Genomic DNA, 22,062 nt, shown 5'->3' on the forward strand with positions numbered 1-22,062 from the left:
ATTTGGTCTGACTGTAGATTCTTGCGTGTGTCCTTTTACTGGAAGAACATGTGCTCATGCTGAAAATGGGAGTGTTCCTTTCCTGTGCACTTCGTATCTAAGGATAATGATTCCACTTGACCAGCACACAAGTAAAGGCTATCTAGAGGCCAGTAGGAGTTGGGGATAAAAGTGTCAGGGTCAAGTTTCCAGTAGCTCCTGTCCAATGTCATAAACAAGAAGACCATCCAAAATCGCATCAGTTTAAAATGCGGTAGTAAATGGCTGAATTAATTGTATGAATTTAGAGTTTTCAGAAGGTGCCATCAAAAAAACACTTAGCAAGGTTATTTGTACTACTTAGACAGATCATTGATTTGGGGTCACAACGCCCCTATACTAATGTCAACATGGCAACAGCATATTAATACTGTAGGTCAGAGTGAAGCAACATTAAAGAAGGAAAAAGATCCGACACAGGAGAGCTCAAAAACACTGCTACTGATGAACTTGATTCCATAATCAATTTATGTAGTATTTTTGTTTTAAGAAATGATGTAACTATATTTGGAATTTTTTTTCTGAATAGGTTTGTCACTCTGTTAGCTGTTATCATAAACCCGAGTCAATGGCAACAATGACATGATAATTGATTAAATACAATATTGAATATTTTAACCCTTATGCCAATGCAAAAGACAAACCACTAGTTATGTGCAAAAACACAGCAAAAAACAACAAAAACTCCTTACTCATTAACCAAGGAACCTATTTTGGTAAACACACAATCCCAACTAATCAAACTTTAGAGCAGGCCATGTCATTTTCCAGACATTTCTATGTTAGTAAATAAAATTATTAAATACATAACTATTGTGGTCTGTATTTCGGTTTTCCAAAGCAAAGCAATCCTAAAATCTGATTAACATCTCACTCACGTTAGACAGTCTGGCAGTTAGCCTTTTGTTCCAGCATTTAATCAAGCCCATGCCAGTAGTTCCCCATTCTGTAAATGCAATAGCATGTAGTTATCTTAACATTAACACAGTGCTGGCAAAGTCATCTATTTTGTGTTTTGAATTAAGCTGCATAGATGCTGGAGATTGTGGCTTAGGTGGCCAATCTGTATTCTTAAAACTAAAACTCTGCCTTCTCAGCACACATCACAAAACTATCCCCATATGCCACACTAGAAAGAGGTTAACGCACCATTGGGGTTATACTGACCTCTGACACACAGAATGTGGAGGGGAAAAAACATCCTACCAGTACAGCAGACGGTGCCTAAAAGAAGGTATGGTAGGGTGATATTGCTGAAGCCTGCCATCCCATTCTCCAGTCTGTTTCAAAGCCTAGAGGTTACTTTGTTCTCAGGGCTCAGGTAAAGCATGTAAATATTTGGCAGATGTCTAGTTTATAGACCTAAGAGTATGCTGAATGTCAGGTCTGAGGAGCAGGTATCGTATATGGAGAGAGAAAGTAATTGATTGTAAATTCAATATAATACATTGAGCAATTAGAATTAAATAAGGCCTGTTTATGAATAATTTTTCCAACATGCTGTATTTTGATAATTAAATGTGTTATTCTGGGAAAGTGTTTGTAGATCATGTATGATGTATGTCATATCTATTACCTTTTTATGAAAGACATTGCCCTAAGTTTTGCACTGCAAAGGTGGGAAATGTATTTTTGAACATACTTGGTCTGCCTATGAAGATTTGTATTAATCATATTTTTATGTGTATTTTAATATGGTGTTACAATAACACAATTCAATACCAAACATCTTTAAATTATAACAAAATAGAATGCATATAGCATTCATATTTCTGCAATATAAAAAGGAATCTTGAATGAAATAAAATATCATATGATTTCTTTATGTGTTTCCATGCTATAATAAAAGCAACCACAAGAATTAACATGGCTCAGTAAAGTAAAATGTTTGTGACTCAAAATTATAAATACATTTCTATTCTGCTTTCTATTTTATAAGCAGCCGTGAAAATGAACCAACTCCTCAATTAATATGATGTTTCAGTTGCATCACTGCTACAGCATCTTTTAACATTGATATTATAAGTAACTGTCACTACAGGATACAGTGGCACCTTGTTTTAGATACTCAATCAATCATTTAGATGTCAGAATGTACTGCTAGTTGATTAATTTCCAATGGCTACACATAGTTAGTATTAAAGAAAATGGTCTGGCAATGTATTTGTTTGTCAAATTGTTTATTCTATATTACACAGAGGTGAGGGTGGAACTAGGCAACTGTTAAATAGAAAATCAGCTGGTAGACTAAATTAAAATGGCAGTGTTTTATAAAACAAACACACAAAAAACACTGCATTATTATTTGAATAGAGAGGGCACAAATAAGGCAACTAAAAGCTGCCAGCTTTCGGAGGTGTAACCAAAAACAGTTGCTTATTTCCTCAAGGGAGGACTTTCACTCTGCAGACTAATTCTGGATAGAATTACAAATAGCTATTTTTTTTAAGAAGTTCCTTCAAATTGTCTTTTTTTTTTTTGTTCATTCTGCTGTTCTTTATGTTTCCTACCATATGTGGAGATATTTAAAGGCCTAGTTCTTGTAGGTAACATTCCCATTCAGAATATAAATGATACACTGCAGACTACATCCTTTGTGTTACTCAGATATGACTGATCTTCATCCAGTTGAGGCCCAAAGATAAGAAGACCAAAGCCTCTCGGCAAGACAAAGTCAAACCAGAGCTCTGTACAATCCGTGTGACAGTTTGAAATATGACTGGTGCAATATATGTCAGAACATCTTCCAAGGTCTTATAGGCTCCTTGCCCAGAACTTTTCAGTTTGTTAGCTCAGAAGTTCACCCATCTTGCTACCCGCTATGTGTTCCAATTAAAAAAAAACATTTTAAAAATGTTATCACTTAGATTTTCCATTAAAAAAAAAGTTCTGTTTTGTTTTTTGGTTTTTTTTTAAATGTTGTGATTAACAAGGTGATATTTCCTGACATTTTCCAGCAATCATTCCTCAGGATACTTTTGGAGGGATCGTCCTTTTGGGAACAGGGAACAGTTCAGTCTTCAGACAATCCAACCTTAGACCTTCTTGAACACAGGCCTATTCTGAGAGCCTTTACAAAGCAATGCCTTTTACACAGACAGCACCCAAAATGGGGAACAGCTGCTCAAGTGAAAAGTGCTTGTGAAACTTTTGTTTTTACTGAATTATTTAATCAGCTGTTTGCCCTGATTTGTGTTTTGTAGACTCCGACTTGAGCATACGGACCCTGAGCACTCCCAGCCCTGCACTGATATGTCCGCCAAGCTCACAGGCCTTCATAAATGGAAAAGCCTCCTCTACTTCCTCATCCTCTGTCACCGGGGAGACGGTCGCCATGGTCCATGCTCCGCCCATCACATGCCTGTCCCGCCCCCACCTCAAGCCAACCGCTAGGATGCAGAAGGAGCAGGCCCCAATTGACATTCTTCCAGATCAAGCTTTCCTCCAGATCTTCTCCCATCTGCCCACCAATCAGCTCTGCCGTTGCGCTCGGGTATGCTGCCGCTGGTACAACCTGACATGGGACCCCAGGCTGTGGAGGACTATTCGCCTGACAGGGGACACAGTCCATGTGGACCGGGCCCTGAGGGTGCTAACTCGAAGACTGTGTCAAGACACACCAAACGTGTGCCTTATGTTGGAGACTGTTATTGTTACTGGCTGCCGGCGGCTCACTGATAGAGGACTCTACACCATTGCACAGTGCTGTCCTGAACTGAGGAGGCTGGAGGTGTCTGGCTGTCATAACATATCCAATGAGGCAGTCTTTAATATTGTTTCGCGATGCCCTAACTTGGAGTATCTGGATGTTTCAGGTATTTATTTTTGTGTTTTAAAATGTTCCAAAATGTTTTAATGTTTTTGGGGGATTTTTGTGCATTGTGGAGTCTTTGGTTGGATTTAACAAAGGAAGGGTTTAGGGCTTCTAAATTCCACCTCAGTAGCAGTTAACAAAATGTTATGAGACTTGCCTGTTGGGCACTTCCATTTGTTATGTATAAGGCCCTGTGAAAATCATGGAAATTTTCTTTAAAATTCACGTCAGTGTCACAGGTAAAGTGTCATATTTCACGGAATGTGTTTTAAACATCAAATATAGAGAGAAATGCATTGACATCATCAACATCAACGTCAAAGTTACTTAAGCACTTTACAATAGCTTGTGAAACAGTGTTGTAATAACAGCCTGTAGGTAAAGTGTATCTGCAAAGACAGCTTTCAGTTCTAGTATGTCAGATGCATGTTATCCATTTAGGTCTTGCAAAACAAGTACAATGTTTAACCCATACTGATTTTAGGCATGAGTTGACACATCAGTGACCATTGACAAGCAACCGTCTGTTTTACCAATTCTATAATCTCCTGCTTGTGATCCTTGGCAACTTTAGGTAAGTATTCATGTCTCAGCTGGGCTGATGAAGGAATCACTCCACCATTTGCTACACTCAGTCTGCAGAATGTGCGTAACTTTTGGTACTGCTCTGGATTTCCACCTTTCTCTTTCAGTGAATACTTGAATCTAAATGCCTGTCAACAGCCGATTCTCGGTAGTGATTTACAGTAACGTCGCAGGACATACAGAAGAGCTTCCCTCCATCGCTGTGTAAACTCCTTCTGGATACTGCTTTACGTGATCTGCTGCAGACACATTTTTAGCCTTTTTAGAGACATCCATTTTCGTTTACGGTGTGCAGTACCTTAATTTCCTGCCTAGATTGCATATAGTCACTTGAGATAATCACTGCACAGTTTTGCTAATGTGATTGATGAAATACAAATAATTATGAAATCATTTATTTTTATTTAAGAGTATTGTAAAAATCACTAATAGGGCTAATTTCCTGATTTCTATGCAGCCCGTGAAATCGCAGTTTACACAGGGCCTTACTTGAGTATGTCTCATATTTTCAGTTTTGAAAGAAATGCATGTTACAGTAAACACGTGTTGTACTTATATTTATTTTTTAAAACATAATACCTGGTACTTACTACACTACAGTATGCTAAAGAAATATCAGTTTCCAGGCAATTCTTTCAGAATGTAAGGTACAAACGAAACCCCAATCCAAATGCAAGTGAGAAATCAATCAGTACATTACGTCAATAAACAAAAATGCTCTCCTAAATTATAAGGTCTGGTACTTGTTTGTTTACAAATTAACACCTTGTTATTATTATTATTATTATTAGTAGTAGTAGTAGTAGTTATTTATTTATTTATTTATTTTGTACCTTTGGAAAGACAGATGGGGGACAAAAGTCCATAGGACTACCAAACACTTGGCGTTCGCTGCAGCAGTGAGCTTAATGTAATGGCGGAGCGGGTAAATGTGTCACAAAATGGAATGACAGAGAGTGCATCCTCCGCCAAAAGGCTGTAGGAGCAACTCAGTTTTATTGAAGTTCAGACTGAACCTGATCCAAGATATCAATGCAGAGAGCCAGTACCTGGTCCTGGTCTTCATTCATTTGCAAGGATGGACTGGTCTGAGCCAGACAGGGGGGTATTTTCATAATTTGGTAAGTGGGTTTTATGTTGAGTAATTCAGGGTTTTATGTTGAGTAATTCAACAATTGTGAAAATACTAAATTGGTATCTGCTTTGTTTATGTTAGCTTTTCATTCGGTTGACTTCTTCCGGTTACATAACAACACAGGTACATGGTTATTTAGTAGACTTGGTATGGGTTACTTTAACATAATGATGTCAAGTAAACTATCTTTCTGGTAATTTATGATGCATACAACTGTATGCCTAGTCAATTCAGTGTTAAATATTTTAATTGGGGAAGAATCAGTTTAGTTTCTTCCATTGTTTTCCACATGTTTCGTAAGTATAAGCTTCTTATGGGGTCTCACACAGGTCACAGACCAGATTTCAAGTCTGAGGCCATTGGCATATTTAATATGCTGTATCAATACAATTCTTTAAAAGGAAAGATTGAAGAAAAAACAGAGTAATTACCATAGGCTTGGTTCTTGAAACATGAAAGCAGTGCTCTGGATTCTGTGCAATCTCAGGGTTAACTGGCATGTGAATACTTGGAGCCTTGAGGTATTCCTTTCAATTCCCAGCGGCTCTTAGCAATTGTATACAAGCTTTCTCAGCAATGTGTAGCTAGGCCTCTTTATTTAGGAAAGGAGAAACCAGTTGAATTAAAATTCACTTGGATTAAAAAATGTACTTTAGTAGTTAACGAGGTGATAACAATAAAAATGTAAAAAAATTAAAATTAAAATTAAAAATTGTGTAGAGTATATACAGTATTTATTCCTAAATATGCACAAACAACTTTTTAAATATGAGATCATATACAATGTATTGTTTTGTGGCCCTTTTGACAAAACTTTTATTTATTATATATTACAAAAAAAAAATATGGTTTAATAACTGTTCTAGACTTTATTGCCCATTTGGCAACAAGAGTTTAATAAAATGCCAGTTTTTTCTATATTCTTACGGTCAAACAATTAAATAGCATGTGAGTGGATTAAAGCTAGTCTTATTCTGTGACGTTTATTGGAGGCAGCTACTTGTTTACACCCATGCCAACCAGCAGAAAATCCACATGACTTTCTTCAGAACCAGTCCTGGCCATTTCTGGAATTTGCAACAACTCAGTCAGCGTTTGTTTAAAAATAAATCACTGAAAAGACTTAGCTTCTGCACGAATGAAGACGTAACATATAAACTCAATATAATTAATTTTGGCAGTGCCCTAGGATGATGTACTTGGATCATTTCCTGAAGGGGTGCCTAGTAGACCAATTAATTGAACAATTTCTGCAGGCTTTGAGACATTCACTTCGAAACCAGTATATAAACAACAGCGACTAAATGATATACCAGAGCAGACTGAATCCTTAGATCTAGAGCATGAAGAATGTTACAGTGCTGGAGTTCAGGACAGTGACGTTTTTGTTTTTTAAAGGACTAAATACAGTCACAATTCTGTACTTTTTTCAGTTTTCAGCACCAGCATATTGGTCATCCCAAAGGAAATCTTTTGGCTTTTGAAAAGAAACTGGTGGACTTTTCTTCTTTTTGTGCCCCATACTGTACAGTGATAAAATTATTTGGCATAATATAAGACCATTCAAAATAAGAACAGTCTTTTAGTAGGTATCCAACACAGTAGATTTGAAAACGTTGCTAGTGGGATTTGATTGATTCGTTCGGTACAACATCACCACCCACAGTCGCACTATTGTAACTACAGTAAATATAAACACTGATTAACTCAGTGTACGAAATGCCCCATACTAGCTTACCATTATGTTATTCAACTGGCATAAACAGTTAAGCACAACATGTGTTATTTAAAAATATATTAAACACAAGCGAAACACTAGTAGATTTGTTGCTGGACAGTTTTGAGATGTAATTTTCTAAATTCATTATTCTTTTTCTCTTTCTGTACGTATCTCTGTCAGGCTGCTACAATGTGACCTGCATCAGCCTGACACGGGAAGCCTCAGTCAAGCTGTCCACGATGCACGGGAAGCAGATCTCAATCCGCTACCTGGACATGACAGACTGCTTTGTTCTAGAGGACGAGGGGCTGCACACCATCGCGGCGCACTGCACTCAACTCACCCACCTCTACCTGCGTCGCTGTGTGCGCATCACTGATGAGGGGCTGCGCTACCTGGTCATCTATTGCAGCTCTGTGAAGGAACTGAGTGTCAGCGACTGCCGCTTCGTCAGTGACTTCGGCCTGCGTGAAATTGCCAAGCTGGAGTCACGCCTGAGATACCTCAGCATCGCTCACTGTGGACGCATAACTGATGTGGGCATCCGCTACGTGGCCAAGTACTGCAGCAAGCTGCGTTATCTCAATGCCAGGGGCTGTGAGGGCATCACGGACCACGGCCTGGAGTATCTCGCCAAAAACTGTGCCAAGCTAAAGTCCTTGGACATTGGCAAGTGCCCTCTGGTATCTGACGCCGGCCTGGAGTTCCTGGCTTTGAATTGCTTCAACCTCAAACGGCTGAGCCTCAAGTCGTGCGAGAGCATCACAGGCAGGGGCCTGCAGATTGTGGCGGCCAACTGTTTTGACCTGCAGATGATGAACGTGCAGGATTGTGACATCTCGGTGGAGGCTCTTCGGTTTGTCAAGCGCCATTGCAAACGGTGTGTAATAGAGCACACCAACCCGGCCTTCTTCTAAAAATAGGTGTAACCCTTTCATCCTTAGAGAGGCTTCTCCATAGAAATGACAGCTGTCTGTGGCAATCAGCCGCCAGGGTCCACCTGTTTGGATTTGTAACTAAAGGTTTGGACTAATGTTCATCAAGAAGGAGAATCTTTTTATATAGCATTTTCATTAGGCCTGTTAATTATTTTTTTTTTTTACTATTTCCAACATGTAGGGTTGCACTTTGTAATAAAAAAAAGGTAAACATAGTTTCAGAATTATTCACAATGAGGTTTACATGAAGGAATTGCCATTAATAGAACTAGGTAGCCCTGCAAGGAGTATGTAATTAAGTTAAGGCCTTTTGGTATGAATTCCATATTATGATGAGGAAAACATAAGAGACCTGAAGACTTATTAGAGTGTGTGTGTGTGTGTGTGTGTGTGTGTGTGTGTGTGTGTGTGTGTGTGTGTGTGTGTGTGTGTGTGTGTGTGGTGTGTGTGTGTGTGTGTGTGTGTATATATTCTGCAATGTCAATGAAGGGGGTGTATAGATAAAATACTATAGTGTAAAAACACTGTTTGCTGTTGTGGTCAGACCACTGGCTAGAAAGAAAAGCAGCCCATTTGTAGGGAGTATTTGCTGAATGTAGGTGCTTACTCTGCTTATGGCATTCCTTCAGCTCTCAGAGTGAAATCCAGTGGGCATCAATGATAACTCACAGGGCATTTGTTTTACATAAAATGCTGCAATACATATGCTAGTATCTGTGTGCTTCCTCATTATGAATTAAGGCTGATTACAGTATTTGTACCAGTTGATCCCAATGTAATATAATATAGAGTTCAATTCACAAAGCTTTAAGTTTGCTATTCACAAAACTGTTCTACAATGTTGTTAAGTAAGGCAGCAACAGTCTAGAACAGTTTTGTGAATAATAAAGTTTACTTTGTTCCTAAAAACATTCTATAGTATATTGTACCTTGTTTCATAAGCAAATTTAATATTGAACCATTTGAAGACTGTCACCAAACCCTTACTAAGATTTGGGAAAGACTCAAACCATAATGATTCTCATGTAAAGAGGTAGTATTATATAATATCTAAGTAATCACATTCCCATCAATAGGTGGCTCACTAAATTATGCAAGACTGCTTTACTAAAGGATTAGGCACTATGGTAACACAACAGTTTGCATGTGGTCTCTCTCCAAAGTCAGATGTATATAAAACAAACAAAACAACTTGTCCAGTAGATTTGTTGATTTCTCTGCTTCTTTTAATCATATATCCATATGGCATAACCAAGGACGGTATTGGAATCTGGGAAACTTAACTATTGGATAGTATATACCCTTGAAAGGCTGATTACCCTAAATTAACTAAAGTACCTTAAATTAACTAAAGCATCCTATGCCATCTCCACCATATACCATGAGCATCACTAGATTTCACCCAGAGGATCACTGTAAAATGGTCAAATGTTGGCAACAAAACTATTAATATTCCACTTTTTCTTTTTATATACCGGTATATATAGTTTATGGAGGCGTAAAAAAACTTTTGACAATCATGTTTATTTAAACAAGCTGTATATTTTGTTTTTTCTATTGAAGAAACCACTATTCAGTATTATTGTACCAGTATTAGTAAATCAGGGCATGGAATACAGTCCCATGAATGTGAGCTCAAACTAGTTTAATTTGTTATTTCTCCAAATAATGACAATACCGTTGATAGCCACAAGTCTGTCGTGAAATCCTAATGCTAAGTATCTTGGTTGTTGCTCACTGATTCCCTCTAGGGGAGATAAACTGGGACTGCATAAATCTTTTTAAAATGGATAACCCAAAAACTATTTTAGTGCCACTCTCCAGCAAATATTGCTACTGATGTGATATGTGGAACATGGTCTGCTATTTCCTGCCCTGAAAGAAACTATTTTGCAAAACAAGTTAGATAATTGCATAATAACCGTCTCATTTATAAAGCAGTGTTAACTAGTCTTATTCACTCAGGGTTTAAGATAAAAGAGGCAAGTCTGCCACGGCCTGACCAGTATACCAGTCTAGTGTATTCTGCTAGGTCAAATAACCACACAGGGGAAGATGTGCTAAGACGGGCCAGCCGCAGCACAAACATACCGCAATTTGCATTTTCATTGCGACAATTCGCAAAGTATACATTTTGCCGTATGTACTAAAAGAAATATATTAATGAAAAGAGCTGCAATATACTAATTTTAATATTTGCTGCGTATTCTTAGCGAGTTCTAATGCGAGAGTCGTGCAACGTTGAGTTGAGTTGTGATTGGCTGCAGCAGAGGGTGCCTGCAGGATAACGTCTGTACATGCAAGGGTGCAAGATGCATTCTGTTCTCTCTTCATTTGACCTATTTTAATACTGTTATATATAAAGAAAAACGAAAGGCAGTTTAATCCCATCAGATTCTATAGTGGGGCCCCCACCTTCACCCCCCAAAAGCTTTTCCTAATCATACAGCAGGCTACTGTACTAAACCAAACATGTTTGTCTGACATAAGGAGGTGTACTATTTGTACTATCTCCACCCCTTATTTGTGAATTTATGCAGGAACACCCAGAACTACATATTCATCTAAGGTTGAACCGCAAAAAAAAGTTCCTTAAAAAGTCGCTAACAGCACTCTGCATGTTTAGTACATTTCACCCTAGACTTCCGACTTGTTTATGACATGCGCAACACTTTAGTATATGTACCCCAAGGAGTCTTGCTGGTCTCAGATTATCCCCTTACCCACAAACCACCACATTAAATGTATACTCTTAGAATTATATTTAATTGGCATGGCTGGTAAATATCCTCTTATCCCCTATGGGTAAATTCCGACAGAGTAGGCCTGAGGCATATTTTTTCCTTTCGTCCTGTGAAAGCCAGCCCTGCTGCTGTCTGTATTCTCTACCTGCAGTTTGGACTAACAGAAGCCTTCAGTCTCCAGTGCTGGCAACCCTGCACTTTTCACAAACACTTAATATATCAGCGTTTTAAATTAAAAAATATTAAAAAAAAAAAAACAATTGGCTTTTTAGATTAGGAATCGGTCCACATGCACCATTTGAAGCAACTGGAATTTCCACTAACAGCATTACAATTGAGAAGTCTGAAGTAACCACACATTCCCTTTTCTTAATAATCTCTTTCCTCCCACATTCTCTGAAATGAAAGCTGGCAGTCGATTTAGATGACAGCTGTCACGTATAAGTAGAAGGGTGGCTTTGTATCACGGTTGGGCTGGCAGACATGCACTTTTTCCCTGAAACCCTACTTCATTCTGTAGTACTGTACTGCTAACTGAGATATTTGTATTAACTCTGTCATGGGTTCAGTTCGTCATTTCAATTGTGCTTTCTGTTTTTTTCAATTAATTTTTAAAAAACATTAAATGAAAAAAAAAAAAAAAAGTTGTCATTATTAGCGTCACACTATTATCATTTGCATAAGCCGTGTCCAAAGAAAAATATGGGTTAACATGTGAAACCTGGTATTGGTGTGAAATATCATCTTAACTAATGTATTATTTGTGTTGTTTTAATTATTTTCTGTCATCACATCCTGACAAGTTTTTAAAACTAATACATTTAAAAGAATGCTGTCTAACCTCAAAGTACATCGGGTACGTTAGTGTAACCGATTAGCTGTTCCCCCAGCAACACTGCCTCCAGTGGGTGTAATAAAATCACTCTGAAAAAAAAAAGAATTGAACCTTGATATTACCCGATGTCTTGTGTCAGACTACAGGATAAGAACACTTGTAACTGTCATTTTATTGCCTTGCCGTGTCTGTTGTATGGGATTTAAAAATATGAAACACTTTTAATAAATAAATAATAAAATACTCTAAATATATTTACCAGACACAAAAATCCAATTGGAAATAAATAAAACTGTTTTTTGTTTCTGTTTATTAAACATTTTTACATTACATCTATGGAATTATTTAATGAATGTAAAATGTAAACATTTTCACAATAGCATTTTACTAAATATGAACACAAGAAGACAGGTACAGTAAACAGATAATGCTAGTATACTGTTTAAGATACAGTACATGCAAAACCATGTTAAACATGTGGCAGTTAATGTTAACCACATACTCATAGAGATTTTAACGCAATTTTAAAGCTGGAGAAACTCTTTTTGTGAAGTGTAACATTTTTTTTATAAGGTAAGGGTGAATAGAAGACAAATATTAACTCAACTCTGAGAATCTGGTACTGTACACATCAGACATTGGAATATGATGACAGAGTTCTTCAAAGATAGTTTTTACAGTGGAGACACAAGATTGGCTACGAAGCTGAACAATTTAGTGAATGATTATTAAATATGGAAGTGAAATCCATTAATGCTGTGCACACTGTTCATGTAGATAGAAACCCCAGGCTGATCAGAGTAAATGGATAACCATCGTGTATGAAGACAACCAAATGAATACACTTCAGCTTTTTAAAGAAAATCAGTGATTATTATAAAAGGACAAAGAATCAGAACAAGATTGTTCCCATGTTTTCACTGCCTATTTCCTATCATGGATATTAAAATGCAGTTTTGTATTATCTAGATCTATTAAGAAACGGATAGAATTTGAAAAACTGGAATACTCTTGATTTGCCCTGAAGTTCAAAACATTTCTAACTTGGCTGGAGTCACTGTAGTCTGTGACTCTAGATTGAATTTGAGAGCAGCACCATTATTGAACTTGAAGCAGCACCATTATGTCAAGTGTACTGCTTGAGAAAACACCAGGAATAATTAATTCATTTGAACCATGCAGTTTTGACACACAGGCTATTTTGCCACATTTAATGCAGTAAAGATTTTTTGGTTTTTTTTGTCTAGTTGCTTTCTATAATTTGATACCACAAAATGTATTGTATACAACCAAATAACACTAGCGTAGCACTAATTTCTCTTTGGTCACAGATCACTTAATCATTATTAAAAAGTGTGGAACTATAATGGAACCAGAAAGCAACTCAATTTTTCTTCTTTGAGTTAGGGCGACCCCTAGTGTTTTATTTTTGTAATCACGGATGTTCAGCCAAAAACAAATTCAACTGCTAAAGCTGGCAAGCAATAAAACACTCTACATTAATATCATTCCTTTAATATCATTTTCTGATGGCAGCCAAGGTACATATGTTTCAAGTACAAAAAAAAAAAAAACAGTAGCCTATCATTTAAAGTTATTTAAGTTGCACAAGAGAAGCAATGTTGTAAGAATTCCAGTTATCAAGTTATGTTCTTACAGTTTGATGCTATTCGTTTAATAATGTTTTATTTCATGAGTTCCGAAAAATATTCTTTAGATGTTGAAATGTAAATTGTTAAAAACATCATTATTTATTTGTAATAAATGACAAAAATAAAAAAAACAAACAGAGGAAAGAAACCAACAACCAAAACTTTTATTTTCAATAAAAGGCTGTACAAATTCCATGTTAGGAATATAGAGAACATATTTATAATATACATACTGCTATACAAAGTGCTTATATAATCTAACTGATATAGTAACATGACACACGTTACTCAACCGAGGAGTAAAGATGCCCTATGAGAATTTCTACACTTATGTATTTTACAACATTGTAAGGTATCAGTAAACCAGGCTGGCATGAACTCACAGTGCTCTATATATTTAACTGTACAAAGGCTACATCAGCTACACCACATCCATTTGTGCTAGACTGCTGCAATAACTCAGTGTTTATCTACAACATATACCAGTATTTTATCTTTAGCACTACTGGTCTGTTATCTATTGACTGTATTTAAAAAATAAAAAAACAACAGAAATCACATCATACTGTATTTAGGTAAGTTAATGCAGTATGTTGTTTACAAATATTTTAAAGGCTGCCGACACTGATAAGCTGTATTTTACATACAGCCATTGACATATTTCTTCTGTATTAAAATCACTGTATAAACTGTGTAGATTATAACTATTGATTTTTGTGGCACATGATTTATGTCTATGTTTTTAATATTTACGCACAAAGATAAGGAAACAAAGAAATATATAAAAAGAAGCAGAAATCTACTGGATTTTTAAACAGGCTTCCAAGCACTTTTTTTTTTTTTTTTTTTTTTACAGAAACTGAAAGTATTTCATATTTATATACACAAAAATCAAAATTGGTAAAATGAATAAACATGCTGTAAAGATGTAGAAATGTTACCAAAATTAAGGAAATTACTTTACAATTTCTTACAGAATGGGGGTTTGGATTTTAGTGCCCATTTTGCCTCACTCACCCTTACTTACTAAATATTGTCCCCCGAAATGTTCTCCTTTTTCTAGGAGAACAGTATAACAGAATGAGGAGTGTGTTAACTGATAGCCTTACTTAGGCTGCTTACTCAAATAGGATCAAATTATTATGTAAGCTGAGTGACAATTTCTCTTCATTTTACCTTCAAAAATAGGTTTTTGACTAAGGACTGCCAAGGACAACACTACAACATGTTTAAAGTTTTATAAATCATGTGGAAAATGTAATTCATTTAAAAGTCGTTTGTGAATAAATCAAAGATGATATCTGTATCTAATATTGCTGTAGGGGGTCGCCATTTCTTAGTTAGAGAATTTTGAATTTAAACCGTGAGCTAAAAATAGGAGGACATATGTGGTTTATACTGTGTCACACAATATTTATTTAAACAATTTACCAAAGTTGTACCTCCATGACCTGTAAACATTGTGCTGGCAGCTTTAAATATAATTCATTTTAATGTCTGCAGGTCAACTGAATAAGGTGTATAGAAGCAGCTCCACTTCCATCTAAAAAACAAAGAAAAACACACAAAACGAATTACTTTCTACATCTTAAATAAAAAAGACTCCTGTTTACTTAGCGTACATAGGACAAGGTCGTGTACTGTACTGTGCAATACAAACTGACAAAACACAATAAAAAAGAAGCATTTGTATTCACAACCCTATTGTACATCCTAATATATACTGCAGGGCTTTTAAGAGTGCTGCATAAAAAGTATAAAATACAAGGAAAGTAAAAAAATAAAAATAAAAAGATTTCCAACAGAAAACAGGACCCAAGTGTTAAAAAAATTAAAAAATACTAAAGCACACTTTTTAGTCCTTACACAAACCTTATAAGTTGTTTTCTACTTGTTTGGTAAGATCAGGAGTACCATTTAAAAAATTATACAAATTGCATTTTATTGTAGACTTTGATAAATGTAACCCATAGTGTATAAATACAACCTTTAGCAATGTTTTAGAGAGTTCATCTATAAGAGAGTTCATCTTTAAGATGCGCATTACCTGCTTCAGTCTGCTGTCTAATCCCAGGATGTTGAGATGATTAATCATGAAGTGATAGGGGTGGCGAGATGTGCTCCTCGCAAAAAGCACAGTGCAGAAAACAGGCACGTCTTCTCCATCCCCCATTCTGTTATACATCTGAATGGCTTTGCATAACATCAGGAACTTCACGGCTTCACATATTCTTTCCTCCATCTCTTCGCTCTTTAACATGATTTCACAAACCCGTTCTCTAGCATGTTGTGGTTCTACATTACAAATCAGCGCCCACTGACAAACAACACAAAACAAAACAGAAAAACGGGTTTACAGTGGGTTAAAGTAAGTAGAAAAGTACAGTACAAAGTACAAAAGTACGAAAGTACAAAACAATCAGAACAACTTTCTTAAAAGTAGTATACATATTAGTGCTGGGACCAAATTAGACTATTCAAACAAACACAACCTTGAAATATATTTGGTGGCACAGATCACTATGTTCATGCTTGTTCATATAACAGTTTATAAAAGACTATCAAAAAGAGAACATGAAGAGGAAGTCAATGTATATATGAGGTCTGAAGTAAAAAAAAAACGAAAACACATTGTACTGTGCAGAAGAATGTTCCTCGCCTTTCTTTAATAGGTAATTTGAGGTACCTAGTTTCTATTTACTACATTATTGCAATATCCATTAATATTTTTTAAAATATTTGAACACGAAACTATACTATGCTGCTGTCAGTGGACTATTCAATGCCATGCTCTGCCAAAATCAATAGGTGTCTAGAATACCACATCCTCTCTCCACATGCAAAAAGCACATTACTTTTCATTAACATGTTCATGAGTTTTAAACAGAGAAAAAAAAAAACTAGAAACAGATTTGGTTTGAGTAGGTTTTCTTCCAAAATAAGGAACCCATGATGACCAAAACATTCACCTTTTTCAGAAAGACATCTAAACTTGCTTGAAGTTTCTCAACAGGATTTCCACCAGACCTATACTCAAAGTTCCACTGATTAATCCAGGCATAGCCTTCCTGGAACAACTTATTTGGCAACTTGAAGAAATATAAGAGTAATTTCATTATGTTTAATTGGAATTTACAAGGAAATGTGAATCTACATGGTCATTTATTGCTTTTTCTATGCTTTCCTGTGGTTGTACTATGCATTTACCATAGTTTGCCATATATATATATATATATATATATATATATATATATATATATATATATATATATATATATATACACACACACACACACACACACACACACACACACACACACACACATATATATATATATATATATATATATATATATATATATATATATATATATATATATATATATATATTTATAATAATAAAAATTACCTTGTTTTCACTATGCTTATTACACTTTGCTATGCCTTTACTATCACAAACTTTTAGAAGGATGCTCATGTGATGTGTTTATTCACACATTAAACACAGTCTTTACAGCACATTGATCAGCAGGCTTGTCACACCTGCAAGGTTTCCTCTGTGTTGATCCAGCATGGCAACTCCCGGCCTGTTACCATGACTTTAAAAACAATCTTCCGTAACTCAAAGGAGGTATCCTTCTTCAGGTTTTCTAGGAAACACTCAGGATATCCATCATCCTAAGAAATAAAAATAAAAATATAAACAGTGATTATCAAGTCACTTTGTTCTGATATATTGGGGGGGAGTATCACCAGAGATACATGAAACTGGGCTTCTGGAGGCAAAACACTGGGCAACAACCTTCTAGCCTAAGCTATGTAAATACTGTATGTCGACCTCTGCTCCCACTGCAGAGATAACAGCACAAAGTACAGTTAGCATTTTCACAGGAACACACAAGCCATCTTTAATTGGTTTTAAACAGCAGCAGGGAAACATGGCCAGCTAAACCACTATGAATTATTGGTCCATAATGAATTGCCTTAAATCGGGGGAACAACGTTCTTAATTTAAATGTTTAGTTTAACTTTTTAAGAAGAGTGCCTAAGTAAATTATTTTGAATATGAGCTACTTTCATTGTTCTCTCGCTGTCCATTCATAATCAACCCCAGCTGCGTCTGGAAAGGGTGGAGAAAAACAAGCAAAAAAGGAAAAATATTACCGTGTATAGCGATGGCTGATGATACAGATTACTGTCCAGCTCTGTAATGAAAATAAAGGCACTAAAATTAACCACAGGGGCAAAAGGCAAAGTGCAGGTTTCTGCCTCACAGATTCAGAACGCTGTATCATAATACAAAACAATGATGCAATTCCTGTAGATACAGTAGTTGTAAATAATCACTGTTAATACCAAAACCCTGGCAAGCTGCTCTTCATAACACTTGCTGTGGATGTTATTAGTAAAACATGAAATACATGATGTTTATAAAACAAGTTTCAGTCAATTGGCTACCCCAGATATGGTAGAGAAAGACAGTTACCTGGCTGTAAAACAAGTTGTTAATTAATCTTAAATCAAAATTGTACCTCAAAACTTAATCCTGATTAAAATCACTATCAGATTGTAAAATGTTCACTTCACTCCCCCTGTAAAAAAAACTGAAATGTGATTTATCTTTATAATAAATGCTATTCAAAGTCTGAACGTTCCCAGAGCATTTAATATTTAGATTTGTTTTACCTAAGCAGAACACCAAATTGTATTTTGCCTTTGTTTGCCAAAATGATTGAGTCACAGTGAATGTCTGTTTTGTGCTATCTGTCCACATCGCACTGTGCCTTTTGATTTAAACGTCCGGGAGCAGATTTAGGTCTGATGGCAACATTAGCAGCCCATATATGGCTGCAGATCAGCTTCAGATAAGATTTGTTAAACTGAATTCCAAAATATACCCTAATAAAAGTTTTCCATGATAATTTTGGACAGTAATTTTGCAGTTTTCCTGTGCTTATCACATTGTTACACTACACTTTTACAGTAGTTAACAACTGTTTTTCATGTTTACTTAATATGCTTTACCATACCTCTATGTGCTTCACAATGCTTATCTATGATTTAACAAACTTTCATTATGCTTTATTACACTCTGCTATGCTTTTAATGTGGGTAACTTTTATAAAGGGAAACAAGGTATAATAACACTGTAAGATCATCTTGTTTGCAGATATTTACAGTGTCTCATAAAGGACATGATAAAAATGAAAATAAAAATGTGTTATGTTGAGATCCATTTGAAATGTCGATAACCTGAAATAAATTAATCTGGTGATCTGGATTTCAAAACGTTTTGAAATGTCGAGCTCCTGAGCTCATTTATCTTGTGATGTTGACATACAGCAACACATTTCTATTTATTCCCCCCATCCCCCCGTCCCCCCCGTCCTAATGAGACACTGTGACTATAAGTCATCCAAACAGTGTACCCTAAAGAGAAATCTTTGAATATTACCTATGTCATCCAGATCACAGTACAGATCTTCATCAGCACTACAAATAAGGGGGAAAAAAATCTATGTAAATCACAAAGAAACTGTAAAAAATGATAATAAACTATAGTACTGTTAAAAATTATAATTATTTTAACATTATTGTACTTGCTTAATACCACACTATGCTCAATACACCAATGTCCACATATACTGCACAGTACAGTTAAAAAAACAGAATATTAATTGAGTTATAAATGGAATTTGTGGTATTAATGTGGTCTAAATATTATACACATTTCAGTTCTCATTAGAAAGTGAGATTTGCAAGTTATCGTAATTTCCTATAAATGCGCACATATGGTTTCAATTAATTCAAAAGTGATCTGAAGTTTATAGACAGGTGGTTCAGGGTAGCTTTCCTTTTTATATTCAAACTGGACGCAGAATTAAATAAGTTATTTTACAAAATGATTCATCAGCTGATGGATCACAAAAAAAAAGAATGTCAAACAAAAACTTGCTTTCTAAATAAAATTTTAAAACATCTAAAATAATCCTAGAATGACAACAAAAAAAGGCAACACTTTTTCATATATGGTGCATGTGGTTGGTAACAACCTTATGAATGGCTGATCACTGGCACGGCTTGTATTGCTCTGGTTTCTTCTGTTTAAAGGCCCACTGTCTTTGTCTTGAACAGACAGCTCTACCACCTTCATGCGACGGACAGCATCTCCTCCATCAGGACAATTTGTGACCGCTATGGCCAAAGTCTCTTTGAATGTGACCGAGTCACGTTGGGTCTTTTTCTCACACGCTGTACTATAGTCACTTTCTGTTGGACTGTTGATTTGATGTTCAGGGGGAGATGTGACCCCCATCTGTCCATCTGAATTGTTTTCCCTGATATGTGTATACAGGTATCCTGTTAAAAGTGTCAAGATCGATACCAATATAAACACATTCAAGCAATAATGCCCAGCTTCCCACATGAAATGACCTATAAAGCCCATCCAGTCAAAGATCCACACAATGAGACCCATTCCTATTGTTCTGAGTTGGCCTAGGAAACAAGGTACAATCAAAGTGTTACTGCTAAAGGTAAAACCTAAAAAAGAAACTACAAAAACAGCAGATCTTTGACGGTCTAGTCCACAGTCGTTTCATTCTGACCAAAGCATGTTTTGTACAAAAGCTGAAACAAACAAAAAAAAAGGTTATTTTAAATTAGTAAATTGTCTCGACCCTTTGGAGACAAATATTTCAAATGAAGAACTAAATATCAGTTTGACAGACTGAACATGCCATTTAGTAGTATCTGTTAACACATTTTTTCTCATACTGTAGAAATAACAAGCATACATAGCATGTGCATTCAATCAGCTACAGTATAACAATAAATAACATTACATCCTGCACAGATGACAACAAGGCATATTGTAGTAAAGACATGGTGGCACGAATGCATCTGACATAATAATCTGCAGCTAACAATCAGAGAGTAGGATTTTTCCAAGCAGATTTATAATGAAGTACAATATGATTACCACATTAACTCTATGGGGGACAGCTTGTAGACATCAACCCTAACCAACAGCTCTGTCGATTTACCACATGTCGATTTACCAACTGGAAATTATCTATATATATATATATATATATATTATATATATATATATATATATATATATATATCCAGGGCTGAGCACATCAATTCGAAAAAATAAGCTCAGTGACAGTGCTAACGCTTTCTGTTTAGAATAACTGTGGTGCGCATCAAATATCAATCTCCATACTTCACTCTACTGTAAGGAGATACACAGGCAGATGCAAGACCCGCCTCAATTGGCATTTAAAAGTGGTGCGACTGATAATGTCTGCTGCTCCGATGTACCACAACTAAAAAAGACTAACATTTGTCAAAAAGTCTAAATATGTAATATTTTTTACTGGCTTTGTTTATTTTAATATGTACATAATTTTCAGTCTCTTCTTTTAACAACAATTATTTCCTGCCTGTGTACTTTATTATACTGCAACTAATGGAAACCTCCGCCTTTCTTTCAGAACACGGAAACAAAGTTTCTTGCTCTCTCGGTTTGCAAAACGAAAAAAACTTAAACATGTTAGACTAGCACAGCAAAAGATAAAACAGTGAACACTACCAAGCTCCCAAATGCTGGTTACCTTGTTTTCAAATCCACCTTGTAGAGCCTGGCTTATTTCACGGAAGTTACAAAAGTGAAAGTAAAGACACATGGCTCTTAGTTTAAGTAAATACATAAATGGTTTGAAAACTGCTGTTTCAAACCTATATTTTTTCGACTAAATAAAATAGTACAGTGGAACGGACGACAGCTTATATTATAAAAGTTTGTTGTTTGTTGTTTTTTTTTTTTTTTTTTTTGTTTGTTTTGTATTTTGATTTATTTTACTATAACTTATTTTATTGTTTTAATTCATTTTTTGTATTTTTTATTGACTTGCAAATTGCTTTGAGATACTGTTGTATGAAAGGCGCTATATAAATAAATAAACGTACTTACTGAAGAACATTTCCTCCTTCAGCAGCCTGTAGGGTAAGGACAGATCTGTATTGGGGGACATACAGCAGCGGTTGTTCATTCACCATGTTTGGAAATACAGTCTGAGAGACGGTAAGATGACTGGTAGCCTATGTGCTGATTCAGTCCATTCGGTTGCTATTGTTGAAATTGCTGTAAACAATTACACCCATTCCAAGCCAGCAATTAAATGTGGAAATCGGTGATGTGAAACATCCTGCTTCCTTGGACATTATCATTGGCTGCTTAGAAACGCATTACAGTACTTTTTAAATTATTAATTAAAAAAAAATGTATATCCCTAAAAATATGAATTTGTTTTAATTGAAATGCATGATTACATGATCACATTAATTGATTACATGATCTGACAAGTATTTAATTCCGTAATGTCACTGCCAAAATGTGCATTCCTTTTTTTATTGTTTTGTTTAGGGTTTTTTTTTTATTTAAATGTCATTTTTGTTGTTCGTTGGGATTCACTTCAGTCACTTACAGTAGATACCTACAGGGTTACACATGGGTTACACATTTCTCAGCAAAGTGATATTGCGCACTAGAGGTGACACTGATAACGCTTGAGCTCCCCTCTCTTGGGTGC

At 35.8% G+C, this 22,062-nt stretch overlaps 2 protein-coding genes across 6 annotated transcripts in view; one reads left to right on the forward strand and one right to left on the reverse strand.

The window, feature by feature from the left end:
- The window catches only part of LOC121314223 (F-box/LRR-repeat protein 7-like), a 100,870-nt gene extending 92,245 nt beyond the window's left edge, over window positions 1–8,625 (forward strand). Inside the window, exons 3-4 of the mRNA XM_041247250.1 lie at window positions 3,243–3,854; window positions 7,474–8,625. Of these exons, the coding sequence (XP_041103184.1) occupies window positions 3,243–3,854; window positions 7,474–8,210 (1,349 nt within the window). The 3' untranslated portion in view covers window positions 8,211–8,625. The remainder of the gene's footprint in view (window positions 1–3,242; window positions 3,855–7,473) is intronic.
- A 4,986-nt stretch (window positions 8,626–13,611) lies between these two features.
- Window positions 13,612–21,553, reverse strand: LOC121314224 (ubiquitin thioesterase otulin-like). Of its 5 annotated transcripts, none has more exons than XM_041247255.1 (8): window positions 21,444–21,553; window positions 19,516–19,822; window positions 18,918–18,955; window positions 17,627–17,667; window positions 17,006–17,140; window positions 16,432–16,551; window positions 15,510–15,779; window positions 13,612–15,005 (listed from the first exon to the last, which is right to left on the reverse strand). In XM_041247255.1, the coding sequence occupies exons 1-8, from the start codon at window positions 21,520–21,522 to the stop codon at window positions 14,967–14,969; spliced, it is 1,029 nt and encodes a 342-aa protein (XP_041103189.1). In that variant the 5' UTR covers window positions 21,523–21,553; the 3' UTR covers window positions 13,612–14,966. The 5 variants fall into 5 exon arrangements, with proteins under 5 accessions (XP_041103189.1, XP_041103185.1, XP_041103187.1 ...); XM_041247251.1 differs by having other exon boundaries at window positions 19,516–19,960; XM_041247253.1 differs by having other exon boundaries at window positions 19,516–20,092; window positions 21,444–21,526.
- Between the last annotated feature and the right edge of the window lie 509 nt (window positions 21,554–22,062).

Source organism: Polyodon spathula, chromosome 4, assembly GCF_017654505.1.
Source record: "Polyodon spathula isolate WHYD16114869_AA chromosome 4, ASM1765450v1, whole genome shotgun sequence".
Lineage (NCBI taxonomy): Eukaryota > Metazoa > Chordata > Actinopteri > Acipenseriformes > Polyodontidae > Polyodon > Polyodon spathula.

Excerpts from the sequence above, each read along its gene's own strand:
- LOC121314224 (XM_041247251.1), bottom strand. The coding sequence starts at position 21,522 with ATGAACAACCGCTGCTGTATGTCCCCCAATACAGATCTGTCCTTACCC. Across the intron at positions 19,961-21,443 it reads GAAGGAGGAAATGTTCTTCA|GCCAACTCAGAACAATAGGA; the intron begins GTAAGTACGTTT and ends CTTGTTTCCTAG. Across the intron at positions 16,552-17,005 it reads ACACAGAGGAAACCTTGCAG|TTGCCAAATAAGTTGTTCCA; the intron begins GTGTGACAAGCC and ends TATTTCTTCAAG.